At 48.9% G+C, this 14330-nt stretch overlaps 1 protein-coding gene across 1 annotated transcript in view; it reads left to right on the forward strand.

The window, feature by feature from the left end:
- ATRN (attractin) overlaps window positions 1-14330 on the forward strand; it is a 960574-nt gene that overhangs the window by 222308 nt on the left and 723936 nt on the right. Inside the window, exon 10 of the mRNA XM_086964304.1 lies at window positions 727-881. Coding sequence (XP_086820430.1) covers window positions 727-881 — 155 coding nt within the window. The remainder of the gene's footprint in view (window positions 1-726; window positions 882-14330) is intronic.

The following is a 14330-nucleotide window of genomic DNA, read 5'->3' on the forward strand; positions in this document are numbered from 1 at the left end:
GGTCTCGCGTCTACAAGAGTTTGAGCTATTGGCATTGTATATGATGATGCCTTTTATGGATATACTAATGATCAAAACAGATAAATAAAAGGCATTGTCATTTACAATGCCAATAGCTTAATCTCTTGTAAATACGAGACACATTGCATTGCAAATGCTTGTTTTAAGTAGATGGACACGATGTATGTACCTTGTGCTCTTTTTTCCCTTGCTGCATAGAGATTTCTCTTTAAGAGCATTTAGCATTGCCTTTACTCTTTTCTCTACTTTAGCAGAACTATTACAATTTTGTGATTGTCTAGCTTAGTATGGGTTTAAGCGCCAAGGATGTAGAACATCACATTTTAGTTCAGTTTTGTTAATGTTATAGTTGCCTATCCTGTGGCTGCAAATTCAAATGTTTTGTATACTGTTGAATGCGAAGGTCCTTGTGTCTTATCATTTTCATCTTCGATTCAAATGTTTGCAGAATTATTTTTTTACAGTGTTCTTTGTAGCGGGACAGATATTTCGAATGAGGCACAATTTGTTCACAAAGAGAACATTAACATTTGGGAAGATCTCATATTTAAACAAGTGTGACCCTATTATGTTTGGGAGCAGAAAAGGTTTACCATTTGATTGTGAAGTCCCTCCTTAGTGTAATTCCATACTGCACATGTGTTTCAAAGGAATTACTTTTATGTATTTTAGTTCTTAAAAAATTATGATTTTCTTTTTCCAAAGGACAATTTGCAAGGACAGCCGTTTCTTCCGTTACTTGCACACTGCTGTGATTATCAGTGGAACTATGCTGGTATTTGGTGGGAATACTCACAATGATACCTCAATGAGTTATGGCGCCAAGTGTTTCTCTTCAGACTTCATGGCCTATGACATTGGTAAGTTAAATAATCCTACTAATCAGAATCTCCTAGACATCAGTTTATGTACATTATCTACACTCCCGCCGTCTACCTAAATCATGGTAGGGTCATGTTGTGTACCTTGTTGGATGAGAAGTGTAGATCCAACTTCGTCAAGTAAATGTGGCAAAACTGCTTCTTGGCATGTTGCAGGAAGAAGCTTAACCGGCTGCCATCTTGAGTACAGAACACATCCAGTATGAAGCTTGTGTCTGTTTCAACACGTTGTTCCACTCTGCCCACAAATTACTTAAGCTCAATCAGTAGGCGTCGCGGCTCTGACCTTGATAACTGACCTCCATTTAAGCTGCATCCACTCTCTAACCTGTGTGCTTGTAACAGTTCACTTGTTAAGTTTGTCTGCTATACTTAACCCTGCCCATCACTTTCATTCGCCTTCTGGGTATCACCTCCTGCTTCTCAGTAGCTTGCTAAAGGTTTCCAAGCCTACTCTAACTTTTGGTGCCTACATTGCATTTTCTATTCCAATCAGCTACTCTTATTATTGGCCTCTGTGTTAACTTATCTACTACCCTACATGTGTATTTGTCATGTTCGAGGCATGTGGGCTGCTGAATTCATATCTGTGCATAGATCGCCGCCTAGTGTTCGGTCCGGATGATTGCACATTGTTGTCCTGGAAGAGTCTTCGAAGTATCACGAGATAGGTGGCTCCTCCCCTGGACTACAGTGCGCATGGGCATCGCCTCCATCCCCAGATTGTTTTTTTCCGCCATTGGGTTCGGATGTGTTTCGGTTCCCTCTGTCGGAACCGATCGTTGTTCAACTTCTACTCGAGACCAAAAGGTCTTTAGGCTGGGCGTCGGTATAGTTGCGTACGGGTTTCTTTTCTGACTCTCAGCTCCGATCTCTTGCTGCCCTTCCACGTGCTTTCGGCGTGGACGGGCCTACACTACACTTTTGCTATGGAGCGAACTCCGTTTAAGAAGTGCCCGGTGTGTAACTCCAAATATTCACACCTCGACGTGCACCCTGTGTGCAATACATGCTTGTCACCGGATCACCACGAGGACAGCTGCATGGCGTGTTCGAGATTCCGGTGCAAGAAGACTTTGAAGATTCGTCGGGCCAATAGGCTCCAGGCTCAGTTATCGGCTGCGGCGCCCCCACCAGACGACATATTCCAGGAATCTGTCCAGGGAGAAGACGACGCGCCAGGTTCGGACTCTAGTCCCGCGTCCGAGGGGGAGACCTACGACGCGGGTGAGGAGAACTTTGACGAAGTCACCGACGAGGTAGGGGACGACGATCGGGCTTTTGCCACTGTGGAGGATAGCTCGGAGGAAGAGCATCCCCAACCAGACTCAGGGGTTACTCCCCTTCATACGGCCCAGGTCGAGGGATCGCCTTCGGGCCTTACCCAAGATCTAATTATGAGTCCTACGTCCCCGCCTCCGGGCCCGGTCGCGGACATTTATGAGAAGCCACTTGCGTTGAAGAAAACGAAAGTGAAGCCCACTGGTCACGCACCCTCGGATGCGAAACTGAAAGTGAAAGTGGCGCTGGTGCAGAAGGTTCTGGAGGCGTCAACTTCCAAGAAACTCAAAATGGCCGACTCGAAGAGCCACGCCAAGATGGCCGACCCGAAGCCCTCGGGGTCGGCGCCAAAGGCGAAATCGTCCGACGCGGCTGCGTCGGTTCCGAAAGGGGTCGTGGACCCGAAGACGGCTCCGAAGAAGCGTCAGGGCGACGACGCACATAGGCATGGGGCGTCGGCCCCGAAGAAGGTGCCTGCTGGTGATCAGGCTCTCGACGCTGAGAAGTCGCTCGAGCCGGTCAAGCCCTCTCCGGCCTTGACGAAGAAGGTGGCGGAATCCCTGCAGCGGATTCGAAAGGACAGTGTGGTTCCCGCTCAGGACACTGTGACGCCTAAGCTCACGCCTAAGCCTGCGAAGGAGCAAACACCTATCCGTTTCACCCTTCCTCCCAAGTCGGCGCCGAAGGCCTTCGCGCCGAAACAGAGCGGACCCTCGAAGGAGGTATTGGCACCGAAAGCTGCCTTGGTGGTGTCGAAGCTTCGGCTCCAACCGCTTGCTGAAGAGGAACGTCGTGAGGTAATCATCGACGCCAACACCGGGAAACTGTCTCTCCTCAAAAGGAAGATCACGACGGAGCCGGCGTTGGAACATTTTAAGATCCCTCTCAAGAACAAAAGGGACTCTGCGGAATCTTCGGCGCTGGTGGAACCTGTGTCCCCACGAGCCCTGGGACACTCGCCAACGCGTTCCGCCGCAGGCGATGCGGACGAGGAAGACGCCGAGTACAACTATCTGGCGTACTCAGATCCGGAGGAGGAGCACGAACCTTGGTCCGCCGGAGGCGACCCAGAGGACCCGCAGTCGGGCCAGGACGCGCAACTTTTTGCGGCAAAAACGTCCCCGACGGAGGACTCAGCGGCCTTTAATGCTCTGATCGAACGAGCTGCGGCTAACCACGACGTCGAACTGCACTCGGACCCCGTGGATGTGGACTTCTTGTTTGACACTTTCTCTGTAGCTGAAAAGTCAGTCAAAACGCTGCCGATGCTTAAAAAGGTGCTTAAACATGCAACGGAGGTCTTCAAGGAGCCCACCCGGGCGCGTGTGGTCAACCCTCGCATCGACAGGAAATATAAGGCAGCGCCCACGGATCCTACGTATATCAAGGGACACTTGCCATTGGACTCCTTGGTTGTTTCCAACGCTCGGAAGAGGGCGAACTCTCAAACTACTGGTGACGCTCCTCCCCCCGACAAAGAGTCTAAGATCTTTGAGGCCTCAGGCAAACGAATTGCTGCACAGGCAGCCAATATCTGGAGAATATCTAACACTCAAGCCCTACTTGCACGCTATGATAGGGCCCATTATGACACCTTAGAGTCAATACTGCAACACTTGCCTGACCAATACAAGGAGGCAGGAGAAATGCTGATTCAGGAAGGAAAGCTCATTACGAATGCATCCATAAAATGTGCACTGGATGTGGCAGAAACAGCCTCCAGGGCAATCAATACCAGTGTGTTGCTTAGACGCCATGCCTGGCTTAGAATTTCAGGGTTCAAACCCGACATCCAAACTACAATACTGAATCAAACAGTGAATCCTGACCACCTGTTTGGCCCTGAGGTGGATGCCACCCTGAAGAAAATGAAAAAAGATACGGAAACTGCCAAGTCTATGGGGGCTTTACAAAGTCAGCAGTTTCGGAGTGGTTCCTTTCGCCGCTCAACTTCCAGAGGCACCTCAAGGGGACAGGCATCGCAGTCCACACAATATTACGAGAGTAACACCCAAACCTCGTACAACAACAAGGGTAGAGGTGGTTACAGAGGCAATAACGTCAAGGGCAGGGGACGTGGAAACAATAGCTCCAGGTCCACCACCACCACCAACAAACAGTGACGTCTTGTCACTGCCCCCCGACCATACAACACCGGTCGGGGGGGAGACTCCAGCAGTTCCTGCCGGCGTGGAAGTCCATCACCACGGACAGGTGGGTGAGGTCTCTTATCCAGTACGGGTACTGTCTAGAGCTTACTTCCATTCCACCGGACATACCCCCAAGGAGCCGTCCTATGTCAGGCGAGCACTTGACCTTGTTGCAGCAAGAAGTTCTAGTCATGCTGCAAAAAGGGGCGATAGAGCTCGTTCCATTGCAAGAGCGGGGAACAGGGGTTTACTCCCTGTATTTTCTGATTCCCAAAAAGGACGGATCCCTCAGGCCAATCCTGGACCTCAGGCCCCTAAACTGGTACATCCTCTCGGAGCACTTTCGTATGTTCACGTTGCAGCAGGTGCTTCCCCTGCTTCAGCAGGGGGACTTCCTGGCTACGCTGGATCTGAAAGATGCCTATTTTCATATCCCCCTGCATCCTTCCCACAGGAAGTATCTCAGATTCACGATTTTAGACCAGCATTACCAGTTCAGGGTTCTGCCGTTCGGGGTCACCACGGCGCCAAGGGTCTTTACAAAGTGCCTAGCGACTGTGGCGGCGCATCTCCGTCGCCAGAACGTCCACGTCTTTCCCTACCTGGACGACTGGCTCATTCAGGCAAAGACAGAACGACAGTGCGTCGACCATGTGTCACGCACCATTCATCTCCTGCACGATCTGGGATTCTCTCTGAACTATCCAAAGTCCCATCTCCAGCCCGCCCACGTGCGACAGTATCTGGGCGCGACAATAAACACTCTGGCAGCCACTGCGCAGCCAAATTCAGTGAGAATCGCCAGTATCCAGGCGCTGATCCAGCGGTTCAGACCTCAACACTCGCTTCCAGCGAGGGTGTTCATGCAGTTGATAGGCATGATGGCCTCCTGCATCTCCATCGTCCCGCACGCGAGACTACATATGCGTCCGCTTCAGGAGTGCCTTGCACGTCAGTGGACTCAGGCTCATGGGCAACTGACAGACCTAGTGTTGGTGAGCGGTCGGGCATACAACTCTCTGCATTGGTGGAATCCACAAAACCTTTGCAAGGGCCGACCATTCCAAGAGCCTGTGCCACAGATTATCCTGACGACGGACGCCTCTCTCCAGGGATGGGGAGCGCATGTACTCCAGTACACGGTGCAGGGACTCTGGACACTACAGCAAAGGAAGATGCACATCAATGTGTTGGAACTGATGGCAATCTTCATGGCCTTGAAGGCGTTCAAAGTACATCTGTGCAACAAAGTCGTGTTGATCCGGACGGACAACATGACGGCCATGTACTATATTCAGAAGCAGGGAGGCACACACTCTCCGCAGCTGTCTCATCTGGCTCAGAGCATGTGGAAGTGGGCCATTCAGAGGAACATCTTCCTCATGGCAGAGCATCTCCCGGGCAAGGACAATCAAATGGCGGATCTGCTCAGCAGGCACAGCCATCAAATGCACGAGTGGGCGATACATCCATCAGTACTCCAACCGTACTTCCAAAGGTGGGGTCATCCAGAGATAGACCTGTTCGCCACAAAGGAGAACGCAAAATGCCAAAGCTTCGCCGCCAGATTCCCACACCCGCAATCTCAGGGCAATGCGATGTGGATGAACTGGTCAGGCAGATTTGCGTACGCTTTTCCCCCAGCACCTCTGATACCGCTGGTGGCACGCAAGCTCAGGCAGCACTCGATGACTCTCATCCTGGTTGCTCCAACGTGGGCTCGCCAACCATGGTACACCACGTTTCTAGAACTGTCCGTGGTACCGCATCAGAGGCTTCATCTCACTCCCAGCCTTCTGACGCAGAGCCATGGCGACATTCAGCACCCAGATCCGCAACAGCTCAACCTGGCGATCTGGCTCCTGAAGTCCTAAAGTTTGGCTACCTCAATCTTCCTCCCGATTGCATGGACATCATTCGGGAGGCAAGGAAGCCCACTACGAGAGCTTGTTATGCGGCCAAATGGAAGAGGTTTGTCATCTACTGTGTTCACCACGATATTGACCCGCTAGATGCTTCCATTCAAAACATCATTTGTTACCTGTTCCACTTGTATCAATGCAATCTGGCGTACTCTTCCATCCGCATTCACCTGTCTGCTATGGCAGCATACCTCCAGAATAGGCAACACCTGTCACTCTTTAAGGTCCCTGCTATCAAGGCCTTTCTGGAAGGACTCAAAAGAGTCATTCCACCAAGGACCCCACCAGCTCCAGAATGGAACCTCAATGTGGTTCTTACAAGGCTGATGGGTCCTCCCTTTGAGCCACTGCACTCTTGTGAGCTTCAGTTTCTGACTTGGAAGGTTGCGTTCTTAGTAGCCATCACATCGCTACGGAGGGTTAGCGAGCTGCAGGCGCTCACCATCCAAGAACCTTTCTTCCAAGTACATGCTAACAGGGTGGTGCTCCGCACTAACCCTAAATTCCTGCCCAAGGTGGTATCACAATTCCACATAAACCAGACAATTGAATTGCCGGTGTTTTTCCAAAACCCAGAGACGCTGGCGGAGCGGATGCTCCACACCCTTGATGTTAAGAGGGCCTTGATGTACTATGTAGACAGGACAAAAGATTTTCGCAAAACCAAGCAGCTTTTTGTTGCTTTTGCCACACACCACAAGGGAAACGCTATCTCCAAAGCTGGGATCGCTAGGTGGATAGTGAAATGCATTCAGATCTGTTACGCTAAAGCTAAGCGCACTCTCACTATCCCACCGAGGGCCCACTCCACCAGGAAGTTGGGGGCCTCTATGGCTTTCCTAGGTAACATTCCCTTAGAAGATATCTGTAGAGCAGCCACATGGTCTACCACACATACTTTCACTAAACACTACTGTGTAGACGTGCACTCCAAACAGCAGGCAGCTGTTGGTCAGGCTGTTCTAAAAACACTTTTTCAGACTGCTGCAGCTGGCACGGGCGGCCGCCGCTAATGGAGGGACTGCTATGTATTCTATGCACAGATATGAATTCAGCAGCCCACATGCCTCGAACTGCAAATGCTACTTACCAGTATGCATCTGTTCTTGGCATGTAGGGCTGCTGACATTCATATCGCCCACCCTCCTCCCCGGCGCCTGTAGCAGCTGCAGTATTTCATTCATAGGTATATATGTATATGCTCATAGCATGGTCATCACTCACATTCTTCACTCCATCTCTGCCAATGGCTAAAAACAATCTGGGGATGGAGGCGATGCCCATGCGCACTGTAGTCCAGGGGAGGAGCCACCTATCTCGTGATACTTCGAAGACTCTTCCAGGACAACAATGTGCAATCATCCGGACCCAACACTAGGCGGCGATCTATGCACAGATATGAATGTCAGCAGCCCTACATGCCAAGAACAGATGCATACTGGTAAGTAGCATTTGCAATTCACCTTTCATTTCACTATTCTTCTTTTGCTGGACTGTATTTGTGATTTCCGTTGATTATTTCTCTTTTGATATTGTTTCAAACAAACTGCACAGTTTTTGAATGTGGCACGAAAGAGGTTTCACTAAAACATCTTTCTCTGTTTTACTTCCTCAAATGATTTGGTGGGCTTTGTGAATATTTGCTTATCATTAGGTGAAATGTGCACTCTTTATGATGTGTGGCACTTTTTCTGCCTCCACTCTTGGTGTGCATTTTCTGTGATCATGACTAACCTATTATTTTCATCTTGAGCATCCTCTGCATTTCACTCCAGACACAACCATTTCAGACATTTGAGTATTAAATATATAAATCAAATCCTAACCCTCTGAAACAATATCCTCAATTTCGTTACTTTACTGTACCTTTTTCATATGCTAGATCAGTCACCGCCTAATTACCTATTTTAGCCTTGAATCACTGATGGTTGTGAATGACTGTCACTTTGGCTAAATTCTGTCTTGTATTCTGGCTCTGATGTGAAATAGTGGCCCTTAAAATTGTATGAATTTGTCCAGCTTTGACAATCGCCCCATGTGTTTATCTAGTTCTTGTCCATGCTGACTTTAAATATCCACCTTCTGCATGGCGACATTTTGCAGGAGCATTAACGGGCGTGAGAACATGGGGTTCTGTTAAAGTACCCCCCTACTTTTTGCCTGGCGTTTGATGCAACTTTGACTGTAGAGTACATGGTCCATGCTGTCCAGGTTCCCAGTTCCAGTGGTCTTTCCCCAAAACTCATCCACAATTGGCCCTTCAGGCCCCCAGAAAGGCCCTGGTAAAAGCTACATCCGTACCTAGTGCAGTGGGACTGAAGGGGAGGGGTGGGAGGGGCTCTAGGGACCTCTCACATAGGCCATGCAGACTGCCACTGCAGCATGCATGGCCCGGTGCTTACAAAGCAACAAAGTCTACATGGCATACTGCCTTTGTGCCATACCAACTAGCACTACCTAGGTATAGGTAAGTCACAAGTGTGGGCATATCTGCATGAGCAGATACGCCCCTAAAGTATAATGGTCTATTTTTAATATTGTGAGTGCCAGGGAAGCCATAGAGTATATGGGCTGGGAACTTGACAACTAGAGTTCCCCACAGCACCATGATGACTTCACTAAACTCAGGAGTTTCTGGTACCAAACTACTACTTTCAGTAAACCCATACTAAGGCCAGTGTGGGATTTATTGAGCCATGTACCCATGAGGCACTTCAGAGGTGCCTCCTGAAAACCTACCAACTCTGGTGTTCTCACTGATTGGCTTTAGGCAGCCTGCCCCACACAGACACATTTCTGGACCCCTGGATGGAGAGCCTCTGCGGGACCAGAAACCATGGACATCCTGAGCTGAGGTCTTGCAGCTCTTCTCCCAGGATGGACCCAGTGCTTGAAGGTGAAGCTTCAAAGGCCTGCTGCTTTTGTAATGCAACCCCTAGCCTCTCCTGCTAGCAGCAGATGGCAGCTCCCGGTTTACACCCCCACTTTGGTGGGAACACCTAGAAGGTTTGCCCACCTTGGCCAACTCCACCCCTTCTTGAGGCAAAGTTGAGGACACTTTTCAGTCCCAACTATCTTGAAGATGAGGGGACTCCTTCAAACAGGGCTAAGACTCTGCCCACTCCCACTGGAGGGAGCATGGCATAATGAAGGGTGTGGTCACTCAAGGTGTGGTGCCCATTATCCGTACCTGTTACACACCCTAAATCTAGTACTTAGGAGTCTACCTAAGGCCGTGAAACTAGTTACCTGTGACCTAAGAAGAAGGGCAAAGAAGACGCTGTGCAGCGAAGTCTGAAGGTGACTTTTGACTTGACCCTATACCTACCGGCTTCTCTCAGCATCCTAACTTTGATAAAGACCATAACTCCAGTGGACAGTGGTTCTATACCCAAGAAGCAAACACATCCCGTGGCCCATGTCTAGGTGAACCACCGACCCAGAACAGGTTCCCCAGCGATCCAGACCTCATGTCCAGCTTTGGCTGACCCCTCATGGATTTTACAGCGACGCCTATAGCCTGAAACCAGAGGCTCCCCCTTACTGCGCCCGGGTACTGTAGGAAGTTGCAGACGTCTAAAGGCACCCCTGCACCCAAAGCTCCTGGGCCTTGGTGAGCTGAATTGATGGTGCCCCTATGACCCCCTGCATCTCAACTTACCTCTGGTGTCATTGTTTTCCCTCCTGCAACCTCTGGTGCAATGCCTGCAGCCCGTTTGTCCAAAGTAAGTTCACCATTGAAACTAATTGTGCGCCTGTATGAAGCTGGTTCTGTATATACTATACCAAAATGAGGCATAGCGTGCACAGAGTGCAGTGGAACCCCAAAGGTAGGCAGAGGTAAAGTTAGATAGCACCACACTCTCTACTTGTGGTAGTGTGGTCAAGCAGTAAGGCAATATCAGAGGACAGTGTTGAACATTTGTTGTACACACTCAGTCAGCAAATGAATTCACACACTCCAAGACTGAACCTCAGACCAATTGTTTTTGTATAAAAATATTCTTTTAGTTATTTTATTTTCTGAAACCAAGCAAGCCTGGCACAGGTAAGCAGTAAATACTTTCCAGCATTAATGCAGTTTGTAAACAGTTTGAATTGTAATTGCATATGCACTTGATTTTGACTTACAGTATGGTTGCAGAGAAATGCAATACTTTGTAAATACAGTACAAAGACTTGAATGGTCTTTTCAGTAAAATATCAGGTAAGTTACTTTTTGGATTACTTTTCTTACACAGAGTAGTATACCTAGATACTACTCTGGGACATTTCCTGTAAACAGGTAAGTAAAATCGTTTTTGTTTAAACTGTACAAATATAAAGAATTTCTTTAGGTTTTCAAACTCCACCTTTAGAAACTTTTCCAAGAAAAACAGTCAATGTTATCCTATGGAGGAAAATTGTGTTATTGGTTTTAAGGTATTTGGTCATGGGAGTTGAGGTTCTGTGGGCAGACTCAGGGGTTCCCCAGGGTCAAGGATGCACTCTTGTTACACCCTCAGCTGCTCTAGGGCGGCCGGGTGCAGAGTGCTGAGGCCCAATGTTATCCAGTGGGGGATAGGGGGCCTCCGGTTGGTGGCTGCTGATGAGCAAGCCACTTGGTTGTGGGAGCAAAGCTCCTGGACTATAGCTCAGGGCAAATCTGGAAACAAAGTAGCACCAAAGGTTCCCCCTCTGTGGCACTAGGGGGGCTGGGTGCTGTTTCGACCTTAGGCGCCCTGTTTGCAATGGGGAACCTCTGGTTTGCAAAGGCACTGTAGTCTTGGGGACAAAGGACTTATGGGTGCGACCACCACTTCGAGAGGTTGGTTAGTCGGTTAGTCACCGTCTGGTTTGCCACCAAGGCTGTGGGGCGTCGTTTGCAGGGGTGCCTTTTGGGGTCGGATCTTCTTACCAGTTCCTGGTCGCGGTTGAGGGGACCTTTCCGATTTAGGATGCAGGTGTTGGCTGGAGGCTTGAGGCAGGTCAGGAGTTGCCGGATCTTGGGTCAGGATCGCAGCGGAGACCTCCTTGTGGTGTTTGCCCACTCGAGCTCGGGCAGTGGTGTGGATTCGCGGTGTCCGGCCGGAGCCAGAGGTTGCAGATGAACAAATCCTGTGTCCACGGGAGACAGTCTTTGTGGTTAAAGGCACGCAGGTCCTCCGTGGTGTTCAAGGTTGCTGGCTGCAGGACACACCAGGATTTAGCAGGAGCAGGTTCGAGGTGGAGACAGGCTGGTAGGGCAGGGACCAAGTAAGTGGGAGTCTTCCTCTTGTTAGGTTCAGCACAGCTGTAAGGTCCTTCTTCTTTTCTTGTTGCAGGAAGCAAGTTTCAGGGGTGCCCCTAAATGCTAGATTTAGGGGTGTTACAAGTAGGTTAAAGATTTGGACCAATGGGTCCCTTCCCTGGGGTGGGTACACCCCCTATTATGCCATCCTTCAGTGGGCGGGGGACATGAGCCTGTCCATGGTTGGCTGAGTCCCCCCATCTGCAAGATGGCGGGGACTGTGACTTGTGCTTCACCTTGCCTCCCCGACCTGAGGGGTGGAGTTAGCAGAGGTGGGCACACCTCTCTTCCTCACTTGTTTTTCCCAACGGTTCTCCTACCCAAAGTGGAGGTCAGGACTAGTGGAGACCAGTTGCTGAATCAGCAAGTGGCCTGGGGAAGCTAACAAAGGCAGCAAACCTTTGAAGCTTCCCCTTCGGGAACCCTGCCCATCTTGGGGGAGGCTTGTCACCTCATCCCAGGATGCGCATTATTTCAGGCCCCAGAGAGCAACAGGCTCTCGACCCATGGGTCCAGAAACATGTCTGGTGGTGGCCGCTAAAAGCAGCCACTCAGCCTGGACACTAGTGGTAGGTTAGTTTTCAGCGGCATCTCTAATGCCTCTGAACATTTTTCATTAAATCCCACACTGGCATCAGTGTGGGTTTAATGTGCTGAGAAGTTTGATACCAAATTTCTCAGTTTTCAGTGTAGCCATTATGGTGCTGTGGAGTTCATAATGACAAGCTCCCAGCACCATATATTCTTAATGGCAGCACTGCACTTACAATGTCTAAGAATAGACTTAGACACAGTAGGGGTACAGGACTCATGCACCTGTACCCTCCACACTGGTATAGTGCACCCAGCTAGAAGGGTGACTGCTCAATGCCAGGGCGTGGGTTGTAGGCATGGCGCACAGAGATGTGTGACATGTCGATACTTCACTTTGTTCTGCACCAAAACACTCCGCCTGCAAAGGCAGTGTGTGAGTGTAATGGTACAGGACCTCTAAGAGTGGCACAATAAGTGCTGCAGCCCTTAGAGGTCTTTTCTGGTTACAGTGCCCTGGGTACCTGTGGTACCATTTACCAGAGGTTGACTTGTGGCCCAGATGCTAATTGGGTTTAGGCTTCAATGCAGTTTTAGGGAAAGAACATAGGCCCTGGGTACCTGATTAGCAGGAGACCAGGGCACACTCAGTCAAAGCACATCAGCAATTGAGCAAAAAGTGGGGGCAACCAAGCAGGAAGAGGGCACTTTCTCACAGCGCCTGTACTGATTTAGTACCCTAGTGGTGTATGTTTGGTGCTGCCCCGTGCTTATTACCCCCCAAAACTTGGCCCCTGCAAATGATTTACCTACCGGCAAATAGTGTGGTGTCTTGCACCCCCAATCTCCATCGTAATGCATTGGGCCTTACTCTGATTTTAACTTCTGCACCCAGCTGCCCCTGTGTCTCTGGTGGTGGTGTTTTGATTAGTACCCACCTGACACTTGCCGACCTTTTGTCCCGAAGACTTGAACTGTAAGTCGCATACTTACCTATATAACCGCATTATTGTTTTTCTCCATAGGAAAACATTGAACTCTATAAAAATTGAACTGTCGACTTTTGAAACTGAAAAGTATTTTTATTTCAAAACGTACTTACCTTATTGCGAAGATCTTGATCTAAAAAGAAAATTCAAACCAAGCTTATTTTTAAAAAATTGGTGTGGATCTCCTTTTTGAGTTGTCAGTTATTGGTCATTTGTGTGCAATAAATGTCTTAAACTCCTCTGCACTAGGCTTAAGGCTGCTCAACCACACTACCACTAATAGAGTATCTTGTGTTAGCATTGAGCTCTGTGCACGTTTGGGGAATCTCTGTTCACAGTAGAACCACCTATTGTTATACCCCATACAGAGCCTGCTTCCCACAGTGGGTATGTAAAGATTTATGTAACTAAGTTGTGGGTTCACTGTACGCCGGTAGGTTCTGCCCTATTTACCATCATAGTGCACCTTTTTTGCTACTCATGGTTGATGCTTGTACTTGGGTTTGCCACTGAGCCAATCCATTTATTCCCCTTCACAACAGCTTTCTTTAGAAATAATCCATCTTGGACCTTTATACAGGTGAAAGGAACAGTCTTTTTAGTATATTTGATTCCATTTACAGTGTTCAAAGTTTCAAAACCTGCTCCAAAGTAATTCAGGAAACTCCTCTTTGGGGGCCAGAACTACACATAAAGAAAGAGCCGTGCGGAAGCCAGAAAATGTGCACTATACTGAAAGGTGCATTGTACTGAAAGTGCAGCACCATAAAGGAGGCATCCAACTATGTGCTGTGAACTTCTTGACACAGTTGTCCTGGAGTGTCCAGCTGTACTTCTGAGATTCGCTAATAGTTTGTATGATTATGGCAGCACTCACATTATATCAGGATATGGATTCTATCAAGGTTCTGATTTTGCTACTTTTCCACAAATCTACATACAGAGGCTGGAAGTAGACTGGTAATTCTATGGGTTGGAATGCCCTTGCATGATAGAGGGTAGTCAACAGTCTCCAATCACTTCCCAAACTGGTGAAGGTTTGGAAATGTACTCCTGCGAAAGACAGGAGTGAAACTTTTTCCAGGGTGGAGAAAAAGGGATTGTGGGGGAAGGAATTTGCAGCCACTTAGCAGAATTTTGTGTGGTCAAATGTACAGATGCATATTTTCTGATTTGGAGAGAATTTCACAAACAATTTTACTCTGAGTGTCCTTTCCAGGTCTTGTACATTCCTGAAGTCATAAATGTACACCAATGCAAGGATGTATACCAGGGTGCACTTTCTG

Source organism: Lissotriton vulgaris, chromosome 3_2 (genome assembly GCF_964263255.1).
Source record: "Lissotriton vulgaris chromosome 3_2, aLisVul1.2, whole genome shotgun sequence".
Taxonomy (NCBI): Eukaryota; Metazoa; Chordata; class Amphibia; order Caudata; family Salamandridae; genus Lissotriton; species Lissotriton vulgaris.